Here is a 27,412-nt window from a genome sequence, read left to right as displayed (position 1 = left end):
GTCCAGGAAGCATCCTCGTCTCTCCTGTGATCACTCCCCTTTCCTTGTGATACTCCCTTTTAGCACTCAGTCTTACCTGCCCTCACTCGTCTCGGCCTCTATTCTTTCTTCCAGTAACACTCGCACCTTGATAATTCTTCTGATTCCCTGTGACAGGCTCTCCCTTCTTTCACACTTGCACCGTTCCCCATACCTGAGGGCCTCCCCGTATAATGCTGTCCCTCTTATAACCATGCGCCTCTTGTTAAAACACGGCCCGCCACCAATATCAATGATCACCGCCTCTAAGGCAGATCCGCCTCCCCCAACACTGACCCCCTCCACCCCCCCACCCCCCCCACACTGTATATGGGATAAAGGTCATGGAACTCTGAGGTGACTTGCAACTATCATATTTCGTAGAATATGTTTTTTTTATTCCTTATGGTACATGGCCAAACACAGTCATCCCCTTCAATACCCAGCCTCTAGCTTAATCTAATGTCGGAGGTCTTCCATTTGCTGTTCCATTGAATTAATGTAGAATGTGTTTGGATCTCAAAAAGCTGTTGTTTAACTGATTGACTTTGGAGCATTGCTGGCTGAAGCAGAGAGTGGGTGACGAGGCTGTCACAGCTGCAGGGCTCGGCCATTGGAGTGGCAGCTCTTAGACACTGCCACTTGCCCGTTGAAATTTTAACGCGGCACGTTGAAGCGGTGCTGCTGTTTACGTGATTGACTTTGGACCATTGCTAGCTGAAGCAGAGAGTGGGTGACGAGGCTGTCACGGCTCGACCCTGGGTGTGGCAGCTCTTAGACACACCCACTTGCCCGTTAAATTTTGGCGCGCCCTGCAAAGCGCGTCACCGCCACGCCGTCATTCGGTCGGATGGCAGTTGGAGGAAGAATGGCCACTGCATTGTTCTCTGCTGCACTGGTATACTCTCGGGGCCTTCTTTTGAGGAAGGCGAACAAGGAACTAGAGGCTACATCGTCGTTCGTTACATCTTTATGACCTGCAACACCCAGGGGTATGCCCACCCAAAAAAATCAAAGTCAATTATATGATGGCAGGGGGACTAGGCAGCAGCAACATAGTCAGGCCACTCCTGATAAACCCACACACGCACATACATGTGACAGAGAGATACAGCTCACAAAAAAGCATTAAGAAGAGACATTCGACATAGACAACCAGATAGTTGCGCTTTGGTGGAACTCGTGAAACTTTGGTAAGCCACTTATCGACAGTGGCTCAGGCAACATAATGGGAAAAGGAGACGAGAATGTTGGCGTGCCTTGGTCTGCTCCCTTACATGTAAGAAATGTCACACTTTCTGGCAGATTGTATAGGATATCAAACCAAGAGCGGTTCTTATAAATGGAGCATCCATTCCCACATGGACATCCTATATTACCAACACTAGAGGCAAAACTCCTCCTCTTTTATAGGGGGAATTAGAATGGTAATTTATACTCCAGTCACCAGATCTAGGAGCCATCATTAGAAGTGCAAAACAGTCTAGGGCTCCGGCACCAGATGGCCTATGCAATATTCTACTTCCAAATCATGCCGTCCGGTGGGCTATAGTACTATATAGACTATTTCGAGCTATCAGCACATCGGGGTGCATCCCCAAGACTTGGACAAAGAGCATCAGTGTCCCGGGTTTTTTAAAAGAGGAGGAGGGATGCTCCTACAAATGACCGTATTCTGGCCATGCTGGAGCATTTTCTCGAGAGGGCTTTTGGCCGACGTGAATAATAATTTCAATAAACTCTATTATCCCTTTTAACCAGGCCGGTTTTCGTTAAAAGTTATGCACCACTGATAACATATTAACTATTTAACTATAGGGACCAGAATTCAGTCTTCTTGGAACCGTTGTAGTCAAGCCATCTATGCAGGATTCATTGATTTTATCTCTGCGTTAGACACAATCAGGCGAGAGGGTCTTTGGTAGAAATGACCTCAGTGGAACATTCCAGCAGGTGTATTATATATGATTAGATCTCTTTAGACTAAATCAGAAGTAAAGGTCAGGGTAGATTATAGAGGGGCAGGGACTAATTAGATCCCAGCCCACCTGGCCCTAAAGTAAAGCTGCATCCTTGCCCCGACCATCTTTAGCTTATACTTGTCTGACTTAGCTACTGCTCCTAGTCCACACAGAGCCAATCCACCTACACTGGGGAGTAAGTGTTTGCTATCACTTGCCTGTGTGGATGCCTTGGTCTTGTTGAACTGCACCCCTAGAGGCCTGCAGGAAGTGAACCCTCTTGACTAAATATTGTGACAACAACAGCAAGGCCAAGATCAGGTCTTATTTTCCTGCGTGAACACCGTAAGAAAAGAAGTTTAGGTTGAGCGTGAGTGGAAGGAAGGAGGAGGAAATTACTCCGTTCCAGTACACAGGTGTCATCTTAGAAAATAAAGTGAGTTGGCCAGCTCAATAAGGTAACCCGTAAGATCTTTCAGCGAATGGGAGCTCTTAAGGCCTTTGCAGCTAAACATGGGGGATATGCACTAAGAGCTATTTCGAGAATTTACAAGGCCTTTATCGCCCCTGTATTGTCTCATGGAGCAGTTGTATGGGCTCAGTCGTATGAGTGTAACCTTGACCAATTGTGTGCCGGCTTCTACATCGACTGATTGTTGAGTCCCAAGTGGAGACTTTAAGCAGTCCCTGTCGAGGGACACCTATGCGCAGAGAAGCAAGTCTCTTGGGGTCAAGGTGAAGAGATCGCCATTCGGAGTGAGAAGTGGCAGAGAAGCAAGTCTCTTGGGGTCAAGGTGAAGAGATCACCATTCGGAGTGAGAAGTGGCAGAGAAGCAAGTCTCTTGGGGTCAAGGTGAAGAGATCGCCATTCGGAGTGAGAAGTGGAAATAACTGGCACAGACTGGCTGTGCCCAATTTTAGGAGTAGCAATCTCTCCAGCAGGATTCCTTTGCTTTGACTATACAGACGTCTTATGGTTGCACAAGTTTAAACTACAGAGGGTAGCAGCTCCCTGTAGGGTGGTGGTTCCAAAAAACAAGAAGCTGGGGCTGCCATAGTTGTAAATGTTTAACTGCAGAGGGGCTCTACACAACAGACAAATCAAGCATTGTTTATGTCCTGATGAAGGCCGCATATAACTGGAGCATGACATCTGCTCAGAGATCAGCCGAAACACAACGTGTTGACTACATGTCAAAGAAATAAATACACTGCTAAGCAAGGGCAGGTTAAATTACAACTGTTAGCAAGTTTCTTTTTTTCCATATCTTGAGAGGGGTGTTTCCTGCCAATTTAGATGCAATTTTTTGAAGATGTCTTAATGTCACAATTGTATGTATTCCTTGTGTTCTGTTTAATCTGTTCAGTATTGTTTTATGCGACTAATATGAGTTGGAATTTAGACAGCATTGTATATTAGTTGCTGCCTATAATGTGTCTGATTTTCATTGTAATGTCTGATTTTCTTTAGGGGGCATGTGTGGTTATCAAATGTATTTGTTTACACCGTTTTTGTAGTTTGAACGTTTGATACAGTGATTAATAAAACTATTTGTTGAATCGTATATAGTCGATGAGCAAGTGTGGTAGGACGTGTGACATGGAGGCCTTGATAACTTTTTGTATTTGAGTTTGACCAATTAGAAAACAGGTGCCTGAAGATACTCTGCAATACCCCAAAACAACTGCCTGTTCACTTATTAATCCACAGAGTATAATTAGCACCCGGGCAGGGGAAGACAGCCAATCAAGTGTCTAGTAACGCAGGTTTGAACCGCTGATGCAAGCCTGCGTTCCAGCTAGCCCTACGGCTGGCTACCCCCGCCGCCAACTTCCCCTCACCCTTTTCCCTCTTTTTTTTTACACTCTTCCCACCCCCCACTCACCTTATTTCGGCTTCAGCGGCACTTGGCGCCGCAGCCGCTCCTTCTTCCTGGCTCCAGCTGGCCGCCATGGGAAAGGAAGAGGGGCTCCATATGGAGTCCCGCCTTCCCTTTTCCATGGCGACCATCCCGCCATCTTTCTAAAGGATTTTCCTTCATTCAACAGAACGCACTTGTCGTTGCACTGAATGAAGGAAAATCCTTTTTTTTAGCACCCCGGGTTACCGCTTTGGCAACCCGGGGTGCTAATATCCTTACGCTTCCAGTCCAAGGCCTGGACTGGGGGTTAACGGCCCGACTTATCGTTGCACTGAATGAAGGAAAATCCTTTTTTTCAGCACCCCGGGTTACCACTTTGGCAACCCGGGGTGCTAATATCCTTACGCTTCCAGTCCAAGGCCTGGACTGGGGGTTAACGGCCCGGCAGCCCAAGTTATCGGTCCACTTTTAATTATTGTAAGGGCTGAAGGAAATCGAGAGGTAGTGCTATACAGACTATGTATTACACAGCTAACACATGGATAACACACTAGGATATGGGAAGCTCGGCTGGGATATGGAATGCTTATATCTTACAGTTAAAAACACACTTCAATGAGCTTCATGAAGAACAACACGCAGTAAACCTCTCAACGAAGGTGCTCTCTATATCTGGAGCATTATTGTTTAAAACAAAATGCTTTATTGTACGCACCGATAGCAAAATCAAATGTAATTGTGCAGAAACCTTGGAAGTGATTGGCCCGAGGCTAGGCTCCTGAGACAGGACAGGGCATGCAGACTATGTGGTTGGGAACAGAATTAGAAACAATTAAGCAGTCCATCTTATATTGTGAAAGTCTTCATCAAGTGCGCAGTCCTCGCTGTCTTGCACACAGCAACACGGGTCTGACCCCCAGGGGGAAAGAAGTTCTATGGAAATGCTTTATGCAGGGTTTCGGTTTGAATAGTATTGATCAGTTAACCAATTGATTGGATTTTAAGGGATTTATGTATATCATTCTTATTCATTTGGATAGGGTGGAATTTATCATTAGATTTTAATTATATCATTTAATTCTGATGAGCTAAGTGGAACGTAATGATTGATGCTGGATACATATTCTCAATTGGCTGTATTATACAAAAAAATACAAAATAAAAAAGCTCACATGCACCTTGTAATGATGTGTTGCAGAAAAATAGTTTGAGCAATTTAATAAAAATGAACTGGAAAGGCGTTTTCATTTTGTGCTTTAAAATAAGTTTTAAAATGCTGATTCTTGCTCCCGTCTGGTAAACTCCCCAAGAACACAGATTAAACAGCCAACCACAAACTGTACCTTTTCGATTAGTGACTAGAAAGTGTCACAGAAAGCCTTTCTACGAGAATGGGATGTGCAAAGCTTGTCACAGCTTTAAGTGCAGCAGTGAACGCGGGGATTCTGCTCTCGGTTTGCTCGGCCAGCAGGCAATGTGACGTCACAGCTGAAGCAGAGCAACAGGCGAGTGGGGACGCCATTGTGTTATTACAGGTCAGTTCTGAGGTCACAACTAGCCTGCAATGAGCGCATTCTCCCCGGGCTTCCTAGGCTGCCATTCGGGGTCACTCTCCTCTGACTTTCCTCATTAAGCCCGAGGGAAAGCACCAATGACTCAAACGCTAGCACCGGTCGCTCTATACCTCTGTATACCGCGCCTCCCCCAGAAGCTCGCTTCCCCTCTACCCACAGCGAGCCAGGGCGTTACCCTTAGACCACCGTCCCCTCGCCTTTATCAAATGCCTTCCTCTCCATATAGAGCCTGCCCGCTCCTCTCTCTCAAGACTGCCCCTTTGCCCTTAATTACACCCCTTCGCCAGTGAACCCCTCAACATTCACAGCACCCCTCTCACAATAGCACTCACCCTATATGCTATAGAATACTCTCCTCCGTGTACAATAACCCCACTCACCTCTTATAACACGTGTACGGCGCCATAACACCGTGATCTCTCGGTATAACGCTCCCCATCTCCGTGTAACGCCCAGACTTCCTTAAAGGTATAAGCGCCCCCCATTAAAAAACAACTTTACCTTTAGCCCCCCCTCCCTACCTCCTTTCCGCCTGACTACAACACTATACACTGCCTCTATTTAACACTATCGCCTGCTTAGGACACCCTCCTCTACCTCCATTTAACACTATCCCCTGCTTAGGACACCCTCCCGTGCCTCCATTTAACACTATCCCCTGCGTAGGACACCCTCCCGTGCCTCCATTTAACACTATCCCCTGCTTATAACACCCTCCTCTACCTCCATTTAACACTATCCCCTGCGTAGGACACCCTCCCGTACCTCCATTTAACACTATCCCCTGCTTAGGACACCCTCCCGTACCTCCATTTAACACTATCGCCTGCTTAGGACACCCTCCTTTAACTCCATTTAACACTATCCCCTGCTTAGGACACCCTCCCGTGCCTCCATTTAACTCTATCGCCTGTTTAGGACACCCTCCAGTGCCTCCATTTAACACTATCGCTTGCTTATAACACCCTCCTCTACCTCCATTTAACACTATCCCCTGCGTAGGACACCCTCCCGTGCCTCCATTTAACACTATCCCCTGCTTAGGACACCCTCCCGTGCCTCCATTTAACACTATCCCCTGCGTAGGACACCCTCCCGTGCCTCCATTTAACACTATCCCCTGCTTATAACACCCTCCTCTACCTCCATTTAACACTATCCCCTGCGTAGGACACCCTCCCGTACCTCCATTTAACACTATCCCCTGCTTAGGACACCCTCCCGTACCTCCATTTAACACTATCGCCTGCTTAGGACACCCTCCTTTAACTCCATTTAACACTATCCCCTGCTTAGGACACCCTCCCGTGCCTCCATTTAACTCTATCGCCTGTTTAGGACACCCTCCAGTGCCTCCATTTAACACTATCGCTTGCTTATAACACCCTCCTCTACCTCCATTTAACACTATCCCCTGCGTAGGACACCCTCCCGTGCCTCCATTTAACACTATCCCCTGCGTAGGACACTCTCCCGTGCCTCCATTTAACACTATCCCCTGCTTAGGATACCCTCCCGTGCCTCCATTTAACACTATCCCCTGCTTAGGACACCCTCCCGTACCTCCATTTAACACTATCCCCTGCTTAGGACACCCTCCTCTACCTCCATTTAACACTATCCCCTGCGTAGGACACCCTCCCGTGCCTCCATTTAACACTATCCCCTGCTTAGGACACCCTCCTCTACCTCCATTTAACACTATCCCCTGCTTAGGACACCCTCCCGTACCTCCATTTAACACTATCGCTTGCTTATAACACCCTCCTCTACCTCCATTTAACACTATCCCCTGCTTAGGATACCCTCCTCTACCTCCATTTAACACTATCCCCTGCTTAGGACACCCTCCCGTGCCTCCATTTAACACTATCCCCTGCTTAGGACACCCTCCTCTGCCTCCATTTAACACTATCCCCTGCTTAGGACACCCTCTCGTGCCTCCATTTAACTATATCCCCTGCTTAGGACACCCTCCCGTACCTCCATTTAACACTATCCCCTGCTTAGGACACCCTCGCGTACCTCCATTTAACACTATCCCCTGCTTAGGACACCCTCCTCTACCTCCATTTAACACTATCCCCTGCTTAGGACACCCTCCCGTGCCTCCATTTAACACTATCGCTTGCTTATGACACCCTCCTCTACCTCCATTTAACACTATCCCCTGCTTAGGACACCCTCCCGTACCTCCATTTAACACTATCCCCTGCTTAGGACACCCTCCCGTGCCTCCATTTAACACTATCCCCTGCTTAGGACACCCTCCCGTGCCTCCATTTAACACTATCCCCTGCTTAGGACACCCTCCCGTGCCTCCATTTAACACTATCCCCTGCTTAGGACACCCTCCTGTACCTCCATATAACACTATCCCCTGCTTAGGACACCCTCCCGTGCCTCCATTTAACACTATCCCCTGCTTAGGACACCCTCCCGTGCCTCCATTTAACACTATCCCCTGCTTAGGACACCCTCCTCTACCTCCATTTAACACTATCCCCTGCTTAGGACACCCTCCCGTGCCTCCATTTAACACTATCCCCTGCTTAGGACACCCTCCCGTGCCTCCATTTAACACTATCCCCTGCTTATGACACCCTCCCGTGCCTCCATTTAACACTATCCCCTGCTTAGGACACCCTCCTCTACCTCCATTTAACACTATCCCCTGCGTAGGACACCCTCCCGTGCCTCCATTTAACACTATCCCCTGCTTAGGACACCCTCCCGTGCCTCCATTTAACACTATCCCCTGCTTAGGACACCCTCCCGTGCCTCCATTTAACACTATCCCCTGCGTAGGACACCCTCCTCTACCTCCATTTAACACTATCCCCTGCGTAGGACACCGTCCAGTGCCTCCATTTAACACTATCCCCTGCTTAGGACACCCTCCCGTGCCTCCATTTAACACTATCCCCTGCTTAGGACACCCTCCCGTGCCTCCATTTAACACTATCCCCTGCGTACGACACCCTCCCGTGCCTCCATTTAACACTATCCCCTGCTTAGGACACCCTCCTCTACCTCCATTTAACACTATCCCCTGCTTAGGACACCCTCCCGTGCCTCCATTTAACACTATCCCCTGCTTATAACACCCTCCCGTGCCTCCATTTAACACTATCCCCTGCTTATAACACCCTCCCGTGCCTCCATTTAACACTATCCCCTGCTTATAACACCCTCCGTGCCTCCATTTAACACTATCCCCTGCTCATAACACCCTCCCGTGCCTCCATTTAACACTATCCCCTGCTTAGGACACCCTCCTCTACCTCCATTTAACACTATCCCCTGCTTACGACACTCCCGCCTGCTTCTAACGCCATCCCCTCTCCCGACAGCACTAGGCCCCTTCCTCACAGCTGTTTTCACTCTCTCTATAACACTGCACACTTTACTTGTAAAACCACCAGCAGCCAACCCATGAACACGGCCCCATCTCCTGACGTCACGTTTTCTCTCCTGAAGCTCCCTAGGCCTCCAAGACACTTCTGTCGACCTAGAAAGCTCTCCCCTCCACTTCAAGAACACTCCTAGAAACCCCATCCCTATCCCTGTAACACTCCCATCTCCTAACCCATTGAGCGACACCCCTCTCCCTGGCGCTCTCTTCGCTCCACGCCTCTTCTAAGCGCCTCTATAATAATCTACGTTTTATAACCCCCCTTTTTCTCTCCATATCGTGCTGTTCTCCCATATTACTACACCCCCCCCCCCAAACTCCCCTCGCCAGAGCCTTATGACCTGGGTGAACTCTCGAGGGCTTCTGTAGTGGATGGCTCGTGAGTTAAGCGCTCGCCTCTCACAGTGTGCAAGTCTGCACTTCCAGCTACAGACTGCAGGGCGAGCTCAGCTCTTTTCCTGGGGGTGGGCGGAGAGTGTCGGGTGTAAACCCCGGACCTGACTCACAAAGCGTTTTTCAATGGTAGTTTCCCATTGAAAATCACCACGTGAATTAGGCCCCCTGCCTCCTCACTGTCCTCTTTGATCTTTACTTTATTCTCTATTTCAAATGTTCCAATCACTCCCGTGCTTCTCTTTCGCTGTTCCTTTGTTCTTTCCCAGTCTTCACTCCCCCCTTCCTAGAACCCCTCTTCGTCTCTGTGTCGTTCTCTTCCTCCTCTCCATCCCCGCTCTCTTTCGCACTTGCCCATCACTCTCACGCTCCCAATCCATTCCTCTCTCGCCTCTCTGCCCCTTTCCCGAGTCCCCCCATTTCGTTCTCTCCCTTGTCACTGTGTTTTGCCGCAGCTGTCTCTTCCCGCTGTTTTCGTTTTCTCTCATTATTGTAACTGTTCTTTCTAGCGGGCTTCCCCTGGTCGCAGTCAGCGTGTTCGTTCCGCCTCTCTGTTGCGCTGTGTGTCACTCTGCCTTCGCCAGTCTGCTTCTCGGCGCTCTTTGTGCCGTCTCACTCTCTCCTCTGTATCCCACAGCCTCTGTTTTCTCGATTTCATTCGACCCTGATTGTCAAATGCCCCGCTTTTCACCCCGATCTTGCTCCCCTCGAGCCTCTTCCGCGCCACTCTGTTTGTTACCCTCACTCTGTCCGTTCTTGCTGCTCTCTTCCACCTGTCGGCCATCTTCCGCTTTACCTCCTTCTTCCTCTCCCGCCTCTCGCCTCCCCACAGACCAATCTGCCTCCCTCCTCCTGCCTGCAACCCCACCATACCTCATACCTTGCCCCCGCACACCCCGTTAACCTCCTTCATCCCCTCCCAACCCTTTCACTCCTGCATCCCCTCAAGCTCCATTTGCGTTCTTTTCCCCTCAGACTGCCCTCAACCTAACCCCACACTTTTCCTGCTTTCCCCTCTCTCACTTTACCATCCTCCTACTTCCCCTCAGACTGTGCCTCCTTCCTTCCCTCACACTTGGCCTCCTTCTTCCCCCCAGACATTTGCTCCTTCCTCCTGTCACACTCTGCCTCCTTACACCCCTCGCACTTTACCCCCTTACTGAGGGGCCCTCAGTCTCTGTGTGCCTCTTGCGCCGATCGCGCTTAGCCGCCCCCTGCCCTTCGCCTCCTTCCTTCCCTCACACTTTGCCTCCTTCCTCCTGTCACTCTCTGCCTCCTTACGCTCCTCGCACCTGTTTGCCTCCTTACACCCCTCGCACTTTACCCCCTTACTGAGGGGCCCTCAGTCTCTGTGTGCCTCTTTCGCCGATCGCGCTTAGCCTCCCCGCCTGCCCTTCGCTTCCTTCCTTCCATCCCTCACACTTTGCCTCCTTCCTCCTGTCACACTCTGCCTCCTTACGCTCCTCGCACCTGTCTGCCTCCTTACACCCCTCGCACTTTACCTCCTTACTGAGGGGCCCTCAGTCTCCGTATGCCTCTTTCGCCGATCGCGCTTAGCCTCCCCGCCTGCCCTTCGCTTCCTTCCTTCCTTCCCTCACACTTTGCCTCCTTCCTCCTGTCACACTCTGCCTCCTTACGCTCCTCGCACCTGTCTGCCTCCTTACACCCCTCGCACTTTACCCCCTTACTGAGGGGCCCTCAGTCTCTGTGTGCCTCTTTCGCCGATCGCGCTTAGCCTCCCCGCCTGCCCTTCGCTTCCTTCCTTCCATCCCTCACACTTTGCCTCCTTCCTCCTGTCACACTCTGCCTCCTTACGCTCCTCGCACCTGTCTGCCTCCTTACACCCCTCGCACTTTACCTCCTTACTGAGGGGCCCTCAGTCTCCGTATGCCTCTTTCGCCGATCGCGCTTAGCCTCCCCGCCTGCCCTTCGCTTCCTTCCTTCCTTCCCTCACACTTTGCCTCCTTCCTCCTGTCACACTCTGCCTCCTTACGCTCCTCGCACCTGTCTGCCTCCTTACACCCCTCGCACTTTATCCCCTTACTGAGGGGCCCTCAGTCTCTGTGTGCCTCTTTCGCCGATCGCGCTTAGCCTCCCCGCCTGCCCTTCGCTTCCTTCCTTCCTTCCCTCACACTTTGCCTCCTTCCTCCTGTCACACTCTGCCTCCTTACGCTCCTCGCACCTGTCTGCCTCCTTACACCCCTCGCACTTTACCTCCTTACTGAGGGGCCCTCAGTCTCCGTATGCCTCTTGCGCCGATCGCGCTTAGCCTCCCCCTGCCCTTCGCCTCCTTCCTTCCCTCACACTTTGCCTCCTTCCTCCTGTCACTCTCTGCCTCCTTACGCTCCTCGCACCTGTCTGCCTCCTTACACCCCTCGCACTTTACCTCCTTACTGAGGGGCCCTCAGTCTCCGTATGCCTCTTTCGCCGATCGCACTTAGCCTCCCCGCCTGCCCTTCGCTTCCTTCCTTCCCTCACACTTTGCCTCCTTCCTCCTGTCACACTCTGCCTCCTTACACCCCTCGCACTTTACCCCCTTACTGAGGGGCCGTCAGTCTCTGTGTGCCTCTTGCGCCGATCGCGCTTAGCCTCCCCCTGCCCTTCGCCTCCTTCCTTCCCTCACAATTTGCCTCCTTCCTCCTGTCACTCTCTGCCTCCTTACGCTCCTCGCACCTGTTTGCCTCCTTACACCCCTCGCACTTTATCCCCTTACTGAGGGGCCCTCAGTCTCCGTATGCCTCTTTCGCCGATCGCGCTTAGCCTCCCCGCCTGCCCTTCGCTTCCTTCCTTCCTTCCCTCACACGTTGCCTCCTTCCTCCTGTCACACTCTGCCTCCTTACGCTCCTCGCACCTGTCTGCCTCCTTACACCCCTCGCACTTTACCCCCTCACACTTTACACGCTCAGTCTCCACGTGCCTCTTTTCGCCGCTCGCGCTCAGCCTCCTTCCTCTCTCGCCAGCCCCCCTTTATCTCCCTTCACCCGCTCCCCACATCGTTGCCCATCACCCCCACCCCGTCACTCACCGTTGGGGCACTGCCGGCCCCCCGCTGCTCGCCAGTCTTGCCTGCTGTCGGCCCAGCAGGCCCGTCCGCGGGCCGCATACTCGCCGCCGCCCTTCGCCATGGTTGCCGCCTGAGGCCCGTAGTAGCCGCCCTGCGCGCCCAGGCCCCCGAAGCTGGCCACGCTGGGGTAGGGGGGCAGCAGCCCCCCGCTGGGCAGGGGCCTGCCCAGGATGTCGCTGATACCGTGCGGCGTGCCCGACGCCAGGTGCGCGCTCAGGGCCTGTGGGCTCAGCTTGCAGCACGGGTTGTGCGCCGAGTACTGGCACATTGGCGCCTTCATCTCGGTGAACTGGGCCAGTTGGGTGTTGTTCAAGACGAAGGTGCCCGGCAGGCCCGGCTCCATGGTGCCCGACGGTCTCGTTGCGTCACACCCTAGCCAAGGCCTCCTGGCACATTGGACGCGACACCACAGAGATGATTTAATTAGAAATAAGTCCAACTCCCTAGAGTGTCCGGAGGGGAGGCAATGCCAACCGAGCCGAGAGCTGGGGCACACACTCGGGCAAGCTGTCAGGTGGATTCTGGGCACCACACAGTGGCCTTAGAGGCACATTTGCAGGCCAGTGCAAGGTCAGGGTGCCCACTGAAAGCCGGCCCATGCCCCCAGAAGAGTCATCGTTGCTGTTTGAGGCCTGGCTTTAATTGGATGTTTCCAGTTCTACGGCCAGTGTTCACACTTGAAAGGGAATGTTCCCAATTAGGTGGCTTTTTTTCAAGCAAGGAAAGGTCCCTTTTGGTGTGGGTGCCTTCTGTCGTGTTCACAAGAGATCTCTTAGTGTTGCCCACCTCTGCGTTGTTCCCTAGCTCAGATCTGTAAGATGTCGCCCAGCAGTCCTCATCCAAAATGACTGAGCTCCGTGCCCTCGGATGATGTTTCGGGCGTCAGTTGTGCGTTTTCTCGTGTGCTCTTGCCTTGTCTTTGATGCGCACGTGCTGCCTAGGCAGTCTTGTGCTTCCTCGTGTAGTCCAACGCCTTTGAGTTCTGTTCTGTGGAGGGTTGGACCGCCCCAGGCTGCAGTACACTTCCTGGGTTATAGTTCTTCAACTACTTCCGAGTGTTCGTTTTCCTTCTTGGCCGCATTCTCTGCACTGTATTTTTAAGGGTTATCTGTGTAAGAGGTGGAGGACCCTGTTGTGCAGGGGCTCTCTTGTGTTGGCTGTTCCTGCAGTGGAGGCCTTTTCGTTGAGGATCTTGTGTTGGCTGACCTTGTGTTTGAGACCCTGTACCTTGAATCCCCCCCTGGCGGGTCTCTGTGTGCCCCCAGTGATGCACAGGCAATGTTGGTGTTCCTGTTTCTAAGGTCGCTGTGTTGAGGTCTCCCTCGTCGCTGGTGCTGCATTAGCAGGGCGAGGGATCCTCACCAGGTGATGTATATGCGGGTGGATTGGAAACCCTGTGTTGGAGGTCCTAGTGTTGGGGATCCATTTAATAAGGGGGCCCATGTGCTTTGGGGCCTGCACTGCTTGGGGGCTTGGACTCCTCCCTTGGGGTGTGGAAGGAATGGTGGGGGACCCTCTGCGTCTGTTGTCACTGCAGTGTGATCTCCAACGCCCACCTGGTGGTTTCCCTGTGCTCTCTCTTTCTGGGCCCCAGCTAAGTGATGCCGTAGGTGGGTAGTAGGCACCGCCTGTTCGGGGTTCCTCTTCACCTAGTCCAGCCCTGAGCTAGTCATGTATGGAGACCCTTGCCTTTTTTTGGCCTGGTTTTACACACTTCTTCCATCCACGGTTTGATCCTGTCCCTGTAGTGCAGTTCTTTTTGGGCCCCTGTGTGGTTTTGGCCAATGGTTCGGTTCACCTAGCCCCTACCTGGTCTTGGCCCCGTAGTACTGGTCTCTATCTCTCTGGCTCCCACCTGGTACCGGTTCAGTGCTGCCGCTCTTTTCTGTCCTCTGCCTGCCCCGGGCCAAGGATACAGATCTCGCTGGAACCCAGTCTGGTCGAGCCCGGTGGTACAACTCTCTTCGGTCCCCTCCCTGGCGCTGTCCCGGTGGTACCTCTGTGTCTGGATGCCGCGTGCTGAAGTTTGAACCGATGGGCTGCAGACGGCTCTGATAAAGCACAGGTGCATTAGCACGTTGCTCTGCCATTGGCCAGGGCGCGCCTCCTTGGCTGTGTGCGCAGGGTGCGCCACATATTGGCTGATATCAGATTAATGGTGGATTGATAGGTTAGCAGCACATTCATACTTGTCCAGTGTGTGTTGTGTGGAGGGAGGGTTGGGGAGGCCGATGTCTCCTTTGCAATGTGTCCCCTTCCTCACCCATCACCGTTGTCATGCATGCAGTGGGGTCTCCAGGGGAGCCTGCAACAATCATGATAAAATAAAACCCTTCTTTTAAAATCTATGTATTCGTGGTTTCTGTGCATGGGCAGTCATGCAGTCAATGGCAGCTTCAGAGCGCTTTCTCATTGGGCGTTCGTTTCAGACCTAGCTTTCAGCATAGACCAGCTTCTAATTTGGGACCAGCTGTGTGGGGGACCTCCTGAGCCATGGGGGAGCAGCAGCCCAAGATTGAACGCACAGAAGCAGGGGTGAGTGCTATGCGGACTGGCGGGTCTAGTTTTCTTATAGAACGGCCTCGAGTGCCAAATCTCTTCGAATCTCTTTATGCACCACAAGATAAACTGCCTGTTTTTGATTAATTGGTTAATCGGTTTATTGAGTGATTGCTCAATTCGTCTTCTCACTTGGTGCCAAAAATGCATAACTGTGTCGCAGCACGAGGAAGTGCGGGATTCACTTCCGGGTACAGGACACACAAAGCTCATGCCCGGAGTTTATTGTTCCGGGAGACGAGCCAGCTTGCTCTCCGCCCTGCTCTGCCACGTTGCAGACAGCGTGCCGTACGTGCTTGCTCCATACCACCTGCGACACCGAAACACGCGGGCGTGTACACGGAAAAGGCACACAGATGCCACAACTTTGGCTTCTTTTTTAAAAGGGCTGCAACTGGCCGATTTGAAAACAGCGAAAGGCGACCTTTAGAGTTCACCTGATCTTGCTGCAGACAAGATGGTGGCTTCACCGCAAGGCCCCAGGTTATTCCCCCATGCCCCGCTCACTTGGTTGGGGCGTGTAATTCACTTCCTAAACTCCCCTCACGACGCACGCTCCTTATTGTGATTGCATCACAGTAATGGTCAGCCTTGCAAGGCACCTTTTGCACCATGTAGAAAAGTAACTTGACCTTTCACCTGTGACTTTTAGATTGTAACCCTCAGGTGTCCATTTCATATAAAACTGCTGTGTGTTGTTATCAGGGTCGAACTGGGACATACAATTGTCTCGGGCACCAATGAAAAAGTGGGCCACGGTTGCAAATGGCAATTCTTTCCTTTTTGTGGCAGACTGTTTGAATAGTTCCCAAGGGGGAGTTTTTAAAAATTAAAATGTGATGCACATTGTGCAATTTAAAGAATATGTATCCAGCAGCACTGGTCAAAACCATTAGCCGCATAGTGAAGTAACTCATCAAACTGGCCCACAATGGCTTAATTACTTTGATAAAGTAAAAACTGGGCCACACTAGCATTTTGCATTTTCGGTTCAAGCATTACCCTGTTGCCCAATAGGCCAGTCCAAGCTTGTTTGTTATTATTATTCATGAACTCGCTCGGCGCTTCCAAGGTAGATAAACTTTGCGTTCTCAGCAATATGCTAACCTGCCGTCTCGATGACAGCGAGCTGACAGGAACTCGAATCAAACACGAAACGGCCGGCTTCAGACGCTGAGTGGCTATCTACCCACCTCAAGGATGAGCCATTACATGTTCCAGACATCTGTCCCCCAAGCCACTGTCAGCATATCCTTCTATCATTGATTAAGCAGCGTGTGCTCCAGCTGACCACCAGCCAACATTTATTCCCGGGGGCATGCACTGCAGCCAACAAGGAGCTGGAATTCTCCGATTACTTACCAGTTATCTTCATTACACCTCGTCCTATTCTTCCGAGCATAGTCGTTACTTGTGTGGTAATCTATCGCCATTTCAGTAACCCTTCTTCTATGTTTACCCTTTTTATCCACGACCCACCTCTTCAACCAAGGGTACATACCCTCCATGCTCTGGCATGCTTCAGTCAATCACCCCTCGTTTCGCCCATTCCAGCCAGGCCGGGCAGGCGAGGTGGGGCATAAGTACTGTGACAAGGGAGAGCAGGACTAGGAGTAATGACGAACACATGCAAGTAACCCAAGCATTACTGCCATGTCCCTCCTTGTCCCAGTACTTACTTATGATGTATACAGACTCAATGTGAGGTAAGGGCCCAAATAACCACTTAGACCACCGTTACCATACGCATCACCATCACCCATTTATTATAATCATACATAATTGAGGGTAACCCTGCACTCAAAACCGCAGTCCCAAAAGCACCAGCCCCTTTCTATGCAAATTCAAGCACTAGTGCTTAATAAGTGTGTTGCGATCGGACCAGGATGCAGCTCGACATATGTCGCACATAGGTACTCCCTGGGCTTCTGCCCAAGAAGCAGCCAGATCTTTTATCATTTGGGATTGCCTGGGCTAAACCTAAGGAAAGACCCTGGATCTGCAACCCTTCACTCTCAATTTCCAGCCACCCCTCTCCCCCTATCCCCCAGAGTGCAATTTTTGGCCCTGCCCTTCAGTGAACCATTTTGTTGAGACATGGCTAGAAAGGGCTGTGGAGCGACTGCAAGCTGCAGAATTAGATGGGCCCAACCCCTGCAAGTCCAGAACGGAGCACCAAAATGACCTCTGCCTTTTACTTTTTTACTTTACTTTATTCAATTTATAGTGCGCTTCCTTGAACTCTATGGCGTGAGGGCTGATGAACAAGACAAAAAACAAGACATAAAACCTAAAGAGAGGAACGAAGGATCAAGGACGGGAGAATATCAAAGCAAATGGAATGGAGAAGCCAGGTCAGCAATATGTATGCAAGAAGGTTCGTTTAGTAGAAAAGATAAGTCTTGAGATACTTCTTAAAAGAGGTAACCGACGATTGCTGACGAAGCAGGTTCCAGAGTTTAGGGGCTACACTGAAAAATGCCCCCTTCTCCACCTTCTTGAGTTTGCAACGTGGTAAAGATAGCAGGTTCTGGTTGCTGGATCTAAGAGCCCTGGGATTAGATTTGTCTCGGATTTGATCAAGTAGATATTTGGGCATTGTGCCAAGTTTACACTTAAAGGCAATTGTGAGGAGTCTGAATCTGACCCGGGCTTCGATCGGTAGCCAGTGTAGGGTGCGACGAGAGTCCAAGACATGGTCACACCGTGCCAGGCCCTCAATGACACAGACCGCACCGTTCTGGACTACTTGAAGTCTGTTAAGGTCGGTTTTTCCTAAACCGGCCAGAAGGCTGCCGCAATAGTCGATCTTTGCCCCAACTATGGCTCTTGCTATGGTCTCGGCATTTGCCTGCGAGATGAAGGGTCTCAGGTGGGACAGGAGTTTTACATAGTAAGTCGATGAGGAGATGACACTGCTAACGTGAGCTCTCATTTTAAGGGACTGGTCCAAGATGACGCCTAATATTCTTTATTTGTGTTGGGGAGAAATGTCAACTAGACCCAACCTAAATGATTTGAACAAAGGATCCAGTTTGGCAAGGTAGTTTGTATTGCCCACAATCATGAGCCCAGTTTTGCTTTTGTTTAATGCAAGGTTGTTGGCCATCATCCAATTTTCTATGAGGGAGAACATTCTGTTGAGCTCAAGTTCATCCTGAGAATAAACACCCAATAGTTTTACTAATACCTGGGTGCCATCAGCGTAGTTAGAGAATGAAATGCCTTCTTCTTCAAGCTTCTTAAAGAAGGGAGCTGTATAGATATTGTAGAGGCAGGGAGAAGTACTGGTGCCCTGCGGGACCCCAAAGAGAACCGGAATTGGGTCCGCCTCATACTGCCCGATGCAGGCTCTAGTTTGTCTAATGGCCAAAAAGAAGTTAATCCATGATGCAGCGGAAGGGGAGAAATTGGCCACCTCGGCCATTTTAGCAACTAATATGGGGTGGTCGACCAAGTCAAATACGCAGATAAATCCAGGGACACGAGAAGAGTTGCCAGACCTTTATCCGTATTAGCAAGTAAACGTGACTTGAGAATCAACAGGGAGGTCTTAGTTCCATATCCCTGCCTAAAACCTGACTGGTAGATATTTAGGATGTTGTGCTGGTTCAGATGGGTGGCTATTTGTGAGTAAGCCACTCAATCAAGAATCTTCAAAATAAATTGCGTCTTAGTGATTTGTCGATAATTAAGTGGGTTGTCAGGGGCGAATCCAGGTTTCTTGAGAATAGGGGTGATCCAGGTGGTTTTAATGTTATCTGGGATACAGCCATCTTGTAAGGAGGCATTAACAAAGATACAAATAGCTTTTAACAGCGAGGGAGGGCAAGATTTTATGATTAGAGGGGAGCAGGGATCACTTTTACATTTAGTAGGCTTAAGTTGTTCGATGGTAGATTTTAATTCAACTTCCGAGACTGAGTGAAAATTAAATTCAGTGATTGCGGGATTTTTAATAAATGGTTTATCAAGTACCAATTCCGGGTTGACGGCTTGCTTCTGAATAATGTCGGCTCCAATGCCGAGAAGTTTATTGTGCATGCCGTTCTGGATTTGTTGACACCATGAGTTGTCTGGTGATGGGAGTTGTCCCAATGGCTCAGGAGTTGATTCAGTGTCTTTTAAAATCCTGTTTGTGCCCTCCCTGACTCTACGTGTAAAAATGAATAAAACAGACACTCCCTGGACAGGGAATAAGGCACAAAAGAGCAGGCTGCGAGAGTTCAAGGAAAAGTTTATCTAGATCTCTGAGAGCGCTCTGACCACATCAAGGTTACAACACATTTATATAGTACATTGACATCTTTAACACATGATGCTACGTTCGACCTGGATTTGTCAGCCGGGGTGGTGTCTTAGGTGTGGGCATCATCTCTTCCTCCGGGTTGGTTGCTTGGTTGGCGGGAGGATTGACATTAGACATCTGTGCTCCTAATGGGTGAATGTCAGGTCGCTGTGAAACATGGTGGTCACTATCTAAGCTAAGCTAAGAAAATACATTCTGAGTAATGCATGCACTAAATAATAGTTGATCAAAAGACCCTCAGTAGTGTATCATGTCATTGTACAAATCACTCAAGAGTTTATATCATCTACAAGATTTGGGTTAAACAGGTCACAGGTTTATGGGCCTTGACCACTATAATACTGTCATTGAACTATAGGGTTAGTCTCACAAGAATCTCAGGTATGTGGCACTTGTTAGTATTGGGCACAATATACTGCAGCAGGGGTCTAATGTTAGTTGGGGGTCTGTTGGGTGGGCTTCATAGCATGGTTGGCAGTCTGGCACATGAAAGGAATGCCTTGCAAAGACACAGGGTTAGAATGGCAATAAGTTTCAACTGGCGAGGGTAAGAGGGCAAGGACACACTTGTGGAGATGGACGAGCTATGTGCTTGGCTCATGTTCGTTCACATGTAGGACAGTGATCTCAGAGGAAAAGGGATGTGTTACATTTATTATTTGTTGCAAGCAGCTCTGGCTTCAGCGTGAGAATGGAGCTGCAGAGTTTTCCAGTTGGAGTGGGGACGAGGATGGGGGCCATGTGCTCCGAGCTACTGCGGCGGGCAAAAGGGAGAGATGCATTTTGTACTATCGCAGTGAGGCCTGGTTACCAAGATGTAGTCGAAAGGGGGTACAAAAAATGGATGCCCTGTGTCCTGCTTGGTGGTCCCATCTACGCGAATGTAACCCAAAGTTAACATTGCATAAGGGCGAGGGGCGTACCCACCACTAGAGGCACTTGGTCCGAGTTTTGTACTGAGAAGTGATGGTAGAGAGGGGCACATTGGCCCCTCGCTCCCACACATTCCCCCCTTTCGTTACATCTAAAGTAACGAATACTTCTACTTTTTATTCTTTTCATTCTCCCTTCGGTAGTACTCAGCCTCTGCCACAGCCTCGTCCCACGCAGGGGTTCCTTTTATGGGCATCCATGCTCTGTATACGCTTCTTAAGCTATTTCCTCTTCTGGCATATTCATCTGGTGTACACATTAAGTAAATACCTCCATCCCCATCTAGATCTACCCATACTTCTTGGTACCATTGCAGCTCCCTTGGTCCTTTAATCGTTGTATGATGCAAATGATCAACTATATCCCCATGTTGCCTGTAAATTGCAGTCATCCTGTATTGTGGTGTAGTGTACTCCCCTGTTTGCATTTGTGCATCTATCATGGTAGCTACCATTGTCGGTCGGTCCATTGTTACCATCATCATAGCTGAGGTTGGCATGCTTTTTTCACAACACCGTAGTCCCAGTTGGCACGCACAAAAGAACAGGAGCACAAAGACGATGATGGGGTTCAGTATTTTCATTGCCACATTTACCCATGATGGTATCCAGCTGAACAAATTGTCGAACCATGTGCTTTCTTCTGCTCCTCCTTCCGCTCTCATTCTCTCCCCTACATTGTGCACTGCTGTTATCACATGGGAGAGTGTCCCGTTATCAGCATCTTCAGTTGGCACGAATGTGCAACATGCCCCCCCAATTTTTCGGCAAACACCGCCGTCCATCGCAGTGAGGAGATCTAGGACATATCTGTTTTGCATTGCCATTAGGCGCAGCGCGCAGAGCTCTATTTTTATCACGTTGAACCCCTCTTCTGTGTCGTTAGCCAGTTGAATGAGCTCCCAGTGCACTATCTGCAACCATTTGGCGTTCGCTCGTGCTTGCAGTCCCGGGACAAGAAGTGAGGCAAATAATGTCTCTGTGTCATGATGCCTACCCCCGGGCATCAGGACCAAGCCCATCAGCTCCGGGAGCAGGCATCCAGACACTTATTAAAACACCAACAGCCCCGGCTGGGGGCTGTTTGGGTTAAGTCCTGGCACCTTAGGCGCCAGGCTCATCATAGAAATCAGTCCTGGCGCCATAGGTGCCAGGCTCATAGACTTTACTTACCTGATGCAGACCATGCTGCTAGTGAGTCCAAGCCAATGTGAGGCCTGGATGGGACTATTTTATTACAGGGATTTTTTTTTACTCGGACGTGGTTCTAGGGAACTTCTTACCTGGAACTACTTTGGAGGCTATTTAAACCACGCCCGAACAACAGGACACGCTTCGCGTTATTCTGCATCCAGCAGCGTAACGCTCACAGTGCCTGCAGTCTGCATCCAGTCTTCTACCACGCCCGCCTCGAATCTGGAGTTCCTAAAACAAAGAGGAGAGAAAAGGACAAGGTTAGAAAACAAACTGTTTTTCGAATTCCTCACCTGATTCCGGATCCATCTGGCCTCCGGACCTGGAAAGAACATCATTTCTGTACGCATCGTATCTCCAGCTGCAGTGCCGTGCCATACTCACCAGTCCTCGCAGCATCTTTCGATTCGGTGCAGCCTCCACCATTTCTTCGCTGAACTCCGGCACCCGGGGGACAAAAGAAAACAATAAAGTGAGCCGAGAAAACCAACAAATATAACTCTTATCACCATAGACTTACCTGACTTACCATCGGAGGCATTATTCTATAACTCTCCACATCTTCATGTGCCGCACCTGCAAAGAGTGAGAAAACAACACGTTAAACACGTGCAACATTTACCGGACAGCGTCGGGTAATACAGACTCTTACCTGAGCTCCACCAGCTGCCATGAGAGCATCTTCTCACGATCTCAGCTGCAAGACAAGGAAGGAAGGGGGGACAAGAGTGAAACATCGGACATATTGAACTCTATGTATTTGATACTTACTGGACCTTGCCAGGAACCTCAGAGTCAATACTCTCCAGAACTCTCCCACGCCTTCAAACCAGTGAAGTAACTGGCATCAACACGCCCCTGCAATCAATGCAGGATGGAGAGCTCATCTTTCAAGTATATAAGGTGAGATTGCTGAGAGGGCACTTCGGATGTGATTAGTTGGGAGGACTGTGGGGGGTGCCATCACTTGAATCCACGGGTGGCTAAATCCATCCCTCCACTTGCAGGAGAATACTTCTACAGGTCATGCAGACAAGATTAGGAGGGCCAGTCCAGTCAGTCGCCCCTGTGGGAGCCAGGTGAGCGTAACACTCTGCTGATGAAAAGAGCTTGTATTTCTGCGGGATCTCAGCAAGGAGTTTCGATGATTCGGGTGAAATGTAAATGTAATGTAATTGGAGGATCTTTTACTTCGTGTCAATCTTTTCTTTAGTTCATATTCTGACAATAGTTCATATGCTGGAGCTTCTGTTCTTATTAGTTAGGGCGCTGTCGATGGTTCAGCCAATTGCCCTGCTGCCGATATGCCAGCCGATTGCTCTGCTGCCGATATGCCAGCCGATTGCTCTGCTGCCCCTTGTATGTGGCTTTCTGGTATTACCATCAGGGCTGTGTGGAGGGTGGCTAGAGCACAAGTTCCTTTCCACGATCCAGGGAGGTGCAGGTAAGCTTGTTTGCCGCAAACCCAATACATATCCATTAGTGCAGCTGTGCCTTTCTTCATGCCGGGTATGATTACCGTTTTGTTACATCTCCTTGTCTCCCCCATGTTCACTTTTCCTTCCCCAGGGAAACACAGTTCATGTGGCACTTCTTTTTGTATTTTGATAGGTTTTTCTAACGCTGTGACCCATGTTAGCTTTGTGACATGTTGTGACCAGATGGGGTCACATACCTCTTTTATCCATTGGAAAGTGTCATTTGATAGGCCTCAAAGTGCTTCTGCTTTGCATTCAATTGTTTCTTCGTGCCACTTGTTTTCTGCATATCGCGTCCCCTTAATGACAAGAAATGGTTCTTTGAGGCAAATTACTCCTTGGCGTCTGCTTCTGCACGTTTTCTCATTCTCCAGTTTTTTCAATGTGACGGTGTGTGCTTGGAACATGCTTTTTATTCTGCATAAAACCAGATGAATTAAACATTGGGCCTCCGACAAGGGCACTTCCTGCAGTACTAACATTTTCGGTGTTCCCGATGCGTGCGGAATGAGTGAACAGACGTAGCAGCTTTCATTTGTTGCTTGCTTCGCCGTGGCACTCATGTCGGAATACCATTTATTTGATTGATCAGGGTGGCAGGGATCTTCTATTTCGTCTAAATTCAGGTCTTGATAGATGTCGTATCTTTGCCCTCCCGCCCCCCTTTTCCTCCCCCTCCTCCCTCCCTGCATATAGTTTTTCACCCTTTTGTAGTGTATTGGAAACATTCCAGCCCAGGTTGTATCATTGCTATTCAATATGCATGTGTATCATCATCAGTAGCAACAATGTTGGGTGAGGTAGCGTGTGTGGTTGTCTGTAAATTGGCACTAGTGTTAATTAAATCATTTGGCCAATAATAATCTCCATCATATTCGTTGTATCCATAAGCATTACTCATATTTATATTGAAACGTAATACTGACACACTTGTTGATCCTACAGTGATGTATTCTGAGGGTTGCATCACATCTGTTTTGTTGACATTAATCTCATGTGACTCTTTCCATATAGTCTTTACCCCAGTCCATATCATTTGCGATCCTTCTTGTATCATGTTAGCCCCGCTTCCTCCCCTTTGCATGACATTAACAAAAGATAAAAGGGTATAATACCAAGCTGAGAAAAACAACATTACTGACATCAAAATCACAGCACATTTCAAAACACATTCAACGTTACTGAACCTTTTAGCCCTAATGGCATCCCTATCACTATCTAGCATTAATTTGTTCTCTGCGATTGTAGGTCGTTGGGCCATTTTTCACCTGGAGGGGGTGATATAAATCTGTTAAGTCACCACAATATATACATGTATTTACATTCTTTGTCAACTTCATGTTTTAATCATCATTTTAGTCATGTTTGTTCTTTTACTTTATTGCACATGTACTTTTGCTATAGAGATAGTAATCGGAACGAAGGTGGGAGATAGAGAGGGAGAGATAGTTGAGGTGTATGGAGAATATTTCGATCAATTAAAGGAGGAGAGGAGGAAAACATAGAAAAGAAGGAAGGAGGAGATAAGTCGTGCAGAACAAAATACACATCATAACTTTTATCTCTGCATATTCTCTTTACTGACAATTTTGTTATTTGTTTTCAGCCTCATTTGTGGTACCAGTGGCACCATATTGCTCCTCCTGGAGGATTGTACTATCGTGTGCCCTCCTCACATCTGATAAGTGCTCCCAATACTCCAATCCTTTTACCTTCACCGCGGTGGGTGTACTATAGAGGACCTCATAAGGGCCATGAAACCTGGGTGAATCCCACCTCCTCACAAAGCTGCGGACGTACACATGTGCTCCTGGCATTAGTGGCCCACTTGAACTGTCTGTGGCCGCCGTGGTAGTATCCGTCACCACATTTTCAGTAAAAAGGTGGTTCTATTTGTCGCGCTATGCTGCGTGCTGCGCGTGTTAACTGGGTCAGGTATTCCTTGAACTCTTCCCCCAGCATTGTGGCAGCTCTATGCGCATCTGATGCTCTTCTAATCGGGGATACTGGCGTGTGTATTCGCCTCCCAGTCACAATTTCGTGGGGGCTTAGATGGTGGTTTTTACATGGTTGCGTCCTGAGTTGGAACAGTTCTAGGGGCAAGCAATACATCCAGTTTTTCTTCAATGTGTTACACAGCTTAGATAACTTACTCTTTAATAATCCGTTGATCTTTTCTACCACCCCATTCGCCATTGGATGATAAATTGAGCATAGGTTGTGTTTTACCCCCAAGAGTGATGTCACTCCCTTAAAGAGGTCATTCACAAAGTGCGTACCGTTGTCTGATCTAATCACATCGCATATTCCCCATCGTGAAAACACCTCCTGCACAAGGAACTTGGCCACACACTTTGCGTCTGGTTGGGGACATGGGCCCGCTTCCACCCATCTTGAAAAGGGGCACACCACCACAATCAAATATCTTGCTCCATTACACCGCTCTCCCATATTAGCATAGTCTATGTGGAGCTCTCTAAATGGTCCTGTTGGTCGGGGAAGGGTACCGCGCAGTGTTCTTAATGTCATTCCTGAATTATATGTTTGGCACGTTATACATTCTACAATGAATTTCGACAGGTGCTCTTGCAAATTGGGGACAACCCAGTGTTCCTGGATGTCTGCGCCAATGTGTTGCTTTGCTACATGGCTGGGGAAATGCAGCTGTTGGAATGCTATTTCTAGTAACTCTATGGTCATTACAACCTTTCCTGTTGTCTCCTGTCTCCAAATGAGATCTGTGGCTGATTGTTTACATCCCCGTTTGCTCCATAGTTCTTGCTCCTCTTGTGGTGCTCGTCTTTGTAATTCTATTATCTGCGCTATTGGGGTATTATTGTATGCTTCTTCTTGTGGATCAGTGGTGGTTGCTTTTACAATGCATTCGAGTGTTGGTGTCACATTGAAATACGAGGCCTCCTTCGCTGCTGTGTCGGCTGCCGCGTTCCCAAATGAGATTGCATCTGTGTTGTTGGTATGGGCTTGGCATTTCACCACTGGCACTACTGATGGTACTGCTAATGCATTTATTAGCTCATTTAACAATGTTGCATGCTGTACTGGAGAACCGTCTGCCCTCCTGAATCCCCTTCTACGCCACCGTGACAACCCTGAGTGCACTGTGGTAGTTGCATAAGCTGAGTCTGAGTATATTGTCACTGCACAGCCCTTGGCTGTGTGCAGTGCTTCAATCAGGGCAGTTAGTTCGGCTGCCTGTGCTGAGTTATGGGATGGGAGGCGCTTTTGTACAATTATCTCATAGTCATCTTCCTCCATGCGCACTACCGCCATTCCGACCTGTTTTTCCCCTGTTTCGGGGTTTATTGATACTGACCCATCTATGAAATATATTTCTCCCTCCTGTAGGGCATTTTTGCTTGCTTTCGGGATGTCATCACCTTCCCCCTCATATGTGGCACAATCGTGTTCCTGTATGTCATCTGTCGTGCATGGCTCTGTAATAAATGTTGCTGGGTTCACTGTTTTGCACCTCACAACGTGTACGTTGGGGCTTGAAATTATTACTTCATATGCTGTTGCTCTTTGTGTCGTTAGTGTTGATTTTGATCGCTCAAGGATGGCGAACAGGGAATGCTCCGCATATAGCGTTACCGAACATCCCATGACAATGGTGGCGCTCTTTTCAATCGTGAAGGCCACAGCTGCGAGAGCCTGTTCGCACGTGAAATGGCCTTGCATTACTGGATCTAGTGTCCCACTGTAGTAAGCCAATGGTTTGTGACCTAGTGATGTTTTCTGTGTCAGTACTGCTGTCATCAGTGTCCCATTGCAGTGTGAAAACAAGAAAAATTCCCTCTCATAATCTGGGTTCGCGAGGACTGGGGCGCCAGCAATGAGGTATTTTAATTTCAAATACTGTGTTATCATTTCCTGCGTCCATTTTATTGCTGCTCTATTTTTCTGTGCCTCTTTTAACGCTTGTAGTAAGGGGCGTGTGTATGCCGCGTAATCAAGGATCCATGCTCGGCAATAGTTAAAAATGCCAAGTAACATTTGCATGTCTTTCACAGTTTTTGGGATTATTATGTTGCGTATAGCAGCCGCTCTGTCTGGGAGTATTCACTTTCCATCTTTTGATATTAGCTGTCCGAGGTATACAACCTCGGTGAGACAGTATTGCAATTTCCCTTTGTCTACCTTGTATCCCTTGGTAGCTAGCACATTCAGTAGTGCTATCGAGTCTTCTCGGCACTTTTCTTCTGTATGGCTACAGATGAGTAAATCGTCTACGTACTGAACGATGGTGCTCTCTACATCTATGTTTCCAATGTCTTCTCGTAACACCCTGTTAAAAATGCTGGGGCTTTCACAATACCCTTGCGGGAGTCTGCGATGTTCATACCTGTTGTTCCCTAATGTGAACGCTGTCAGGTACTGGGATCCTGGGTCGAGTGGTATGGAGAAGAAAGCATTCTTCAAGTCAATTACAGTGAAACATGTTGATTCTTTTGGCACACTGCACAATATTGATGCCGGGTTAGGCTCTAATGGGAACTCTTTTTGAATGATGTCATTGAGTGGGCAGAGATCCTGGTTCATCCTCCATGCCCCTCCTTTTGCTTGCTTGATCGGGAAAATCGCTGTATTACATGGGGAGTTTGATGGCACTGTGATGCCTTGTTTCAGGAGTGC

General features: G+C 49.2%; 2 protein-coding genes across 2 annotated transcripts in view; one reads left to right on the top strand and one right to left on the bottom strand.

Moving 5' to 3' along the window:
- The window catches only part of NKX6-3 (NK6 homeobox 3), an 87,393-nt gene extending 74,763 nt beyond the window's left edge, over positions 1–12,630 (bottom strand). Inside the window, exon 1 of the mRNA XM_069617679.1 lies at positions 12,249–12,630. Coding sequence (XP_069473780.1) covers positions 12,249–12,630 — 382 coding nt within the window. The remainder of the gene's footprint in view (positions 1–12,248) is intronic.
- LOC138491262 (inositol polyphosphate-5-phosphatase A-like) overlaps positions 1–27,412 on the top strand; it is a 705,879-nt gene that overhangs the window by 658,547 nt on the left and 19,920 nt on the right. The window lies entirely within an intron of this gene.

Source organism: Ambystoma mexicanum, chromosome 10, assembly GCF_040938575.1.
Source record: "Ambystoma mexicanum isolate Mex_15411 chromosome 10, UKY_AmexF1_1, whole genome shotgun sequence".
Taxonomy (NCBI): domain Eukaryota; kingdom Metazoa; phylum Chordata; class Amphibia; order Caudata; family Ambystomatidae; genus Ambystoma; species Ambystoma mexicanum.
Note: the sequence above shows the minus strand (reverse complement) of the source record. Positions and strands in the feature narration are given on the sequence as shown.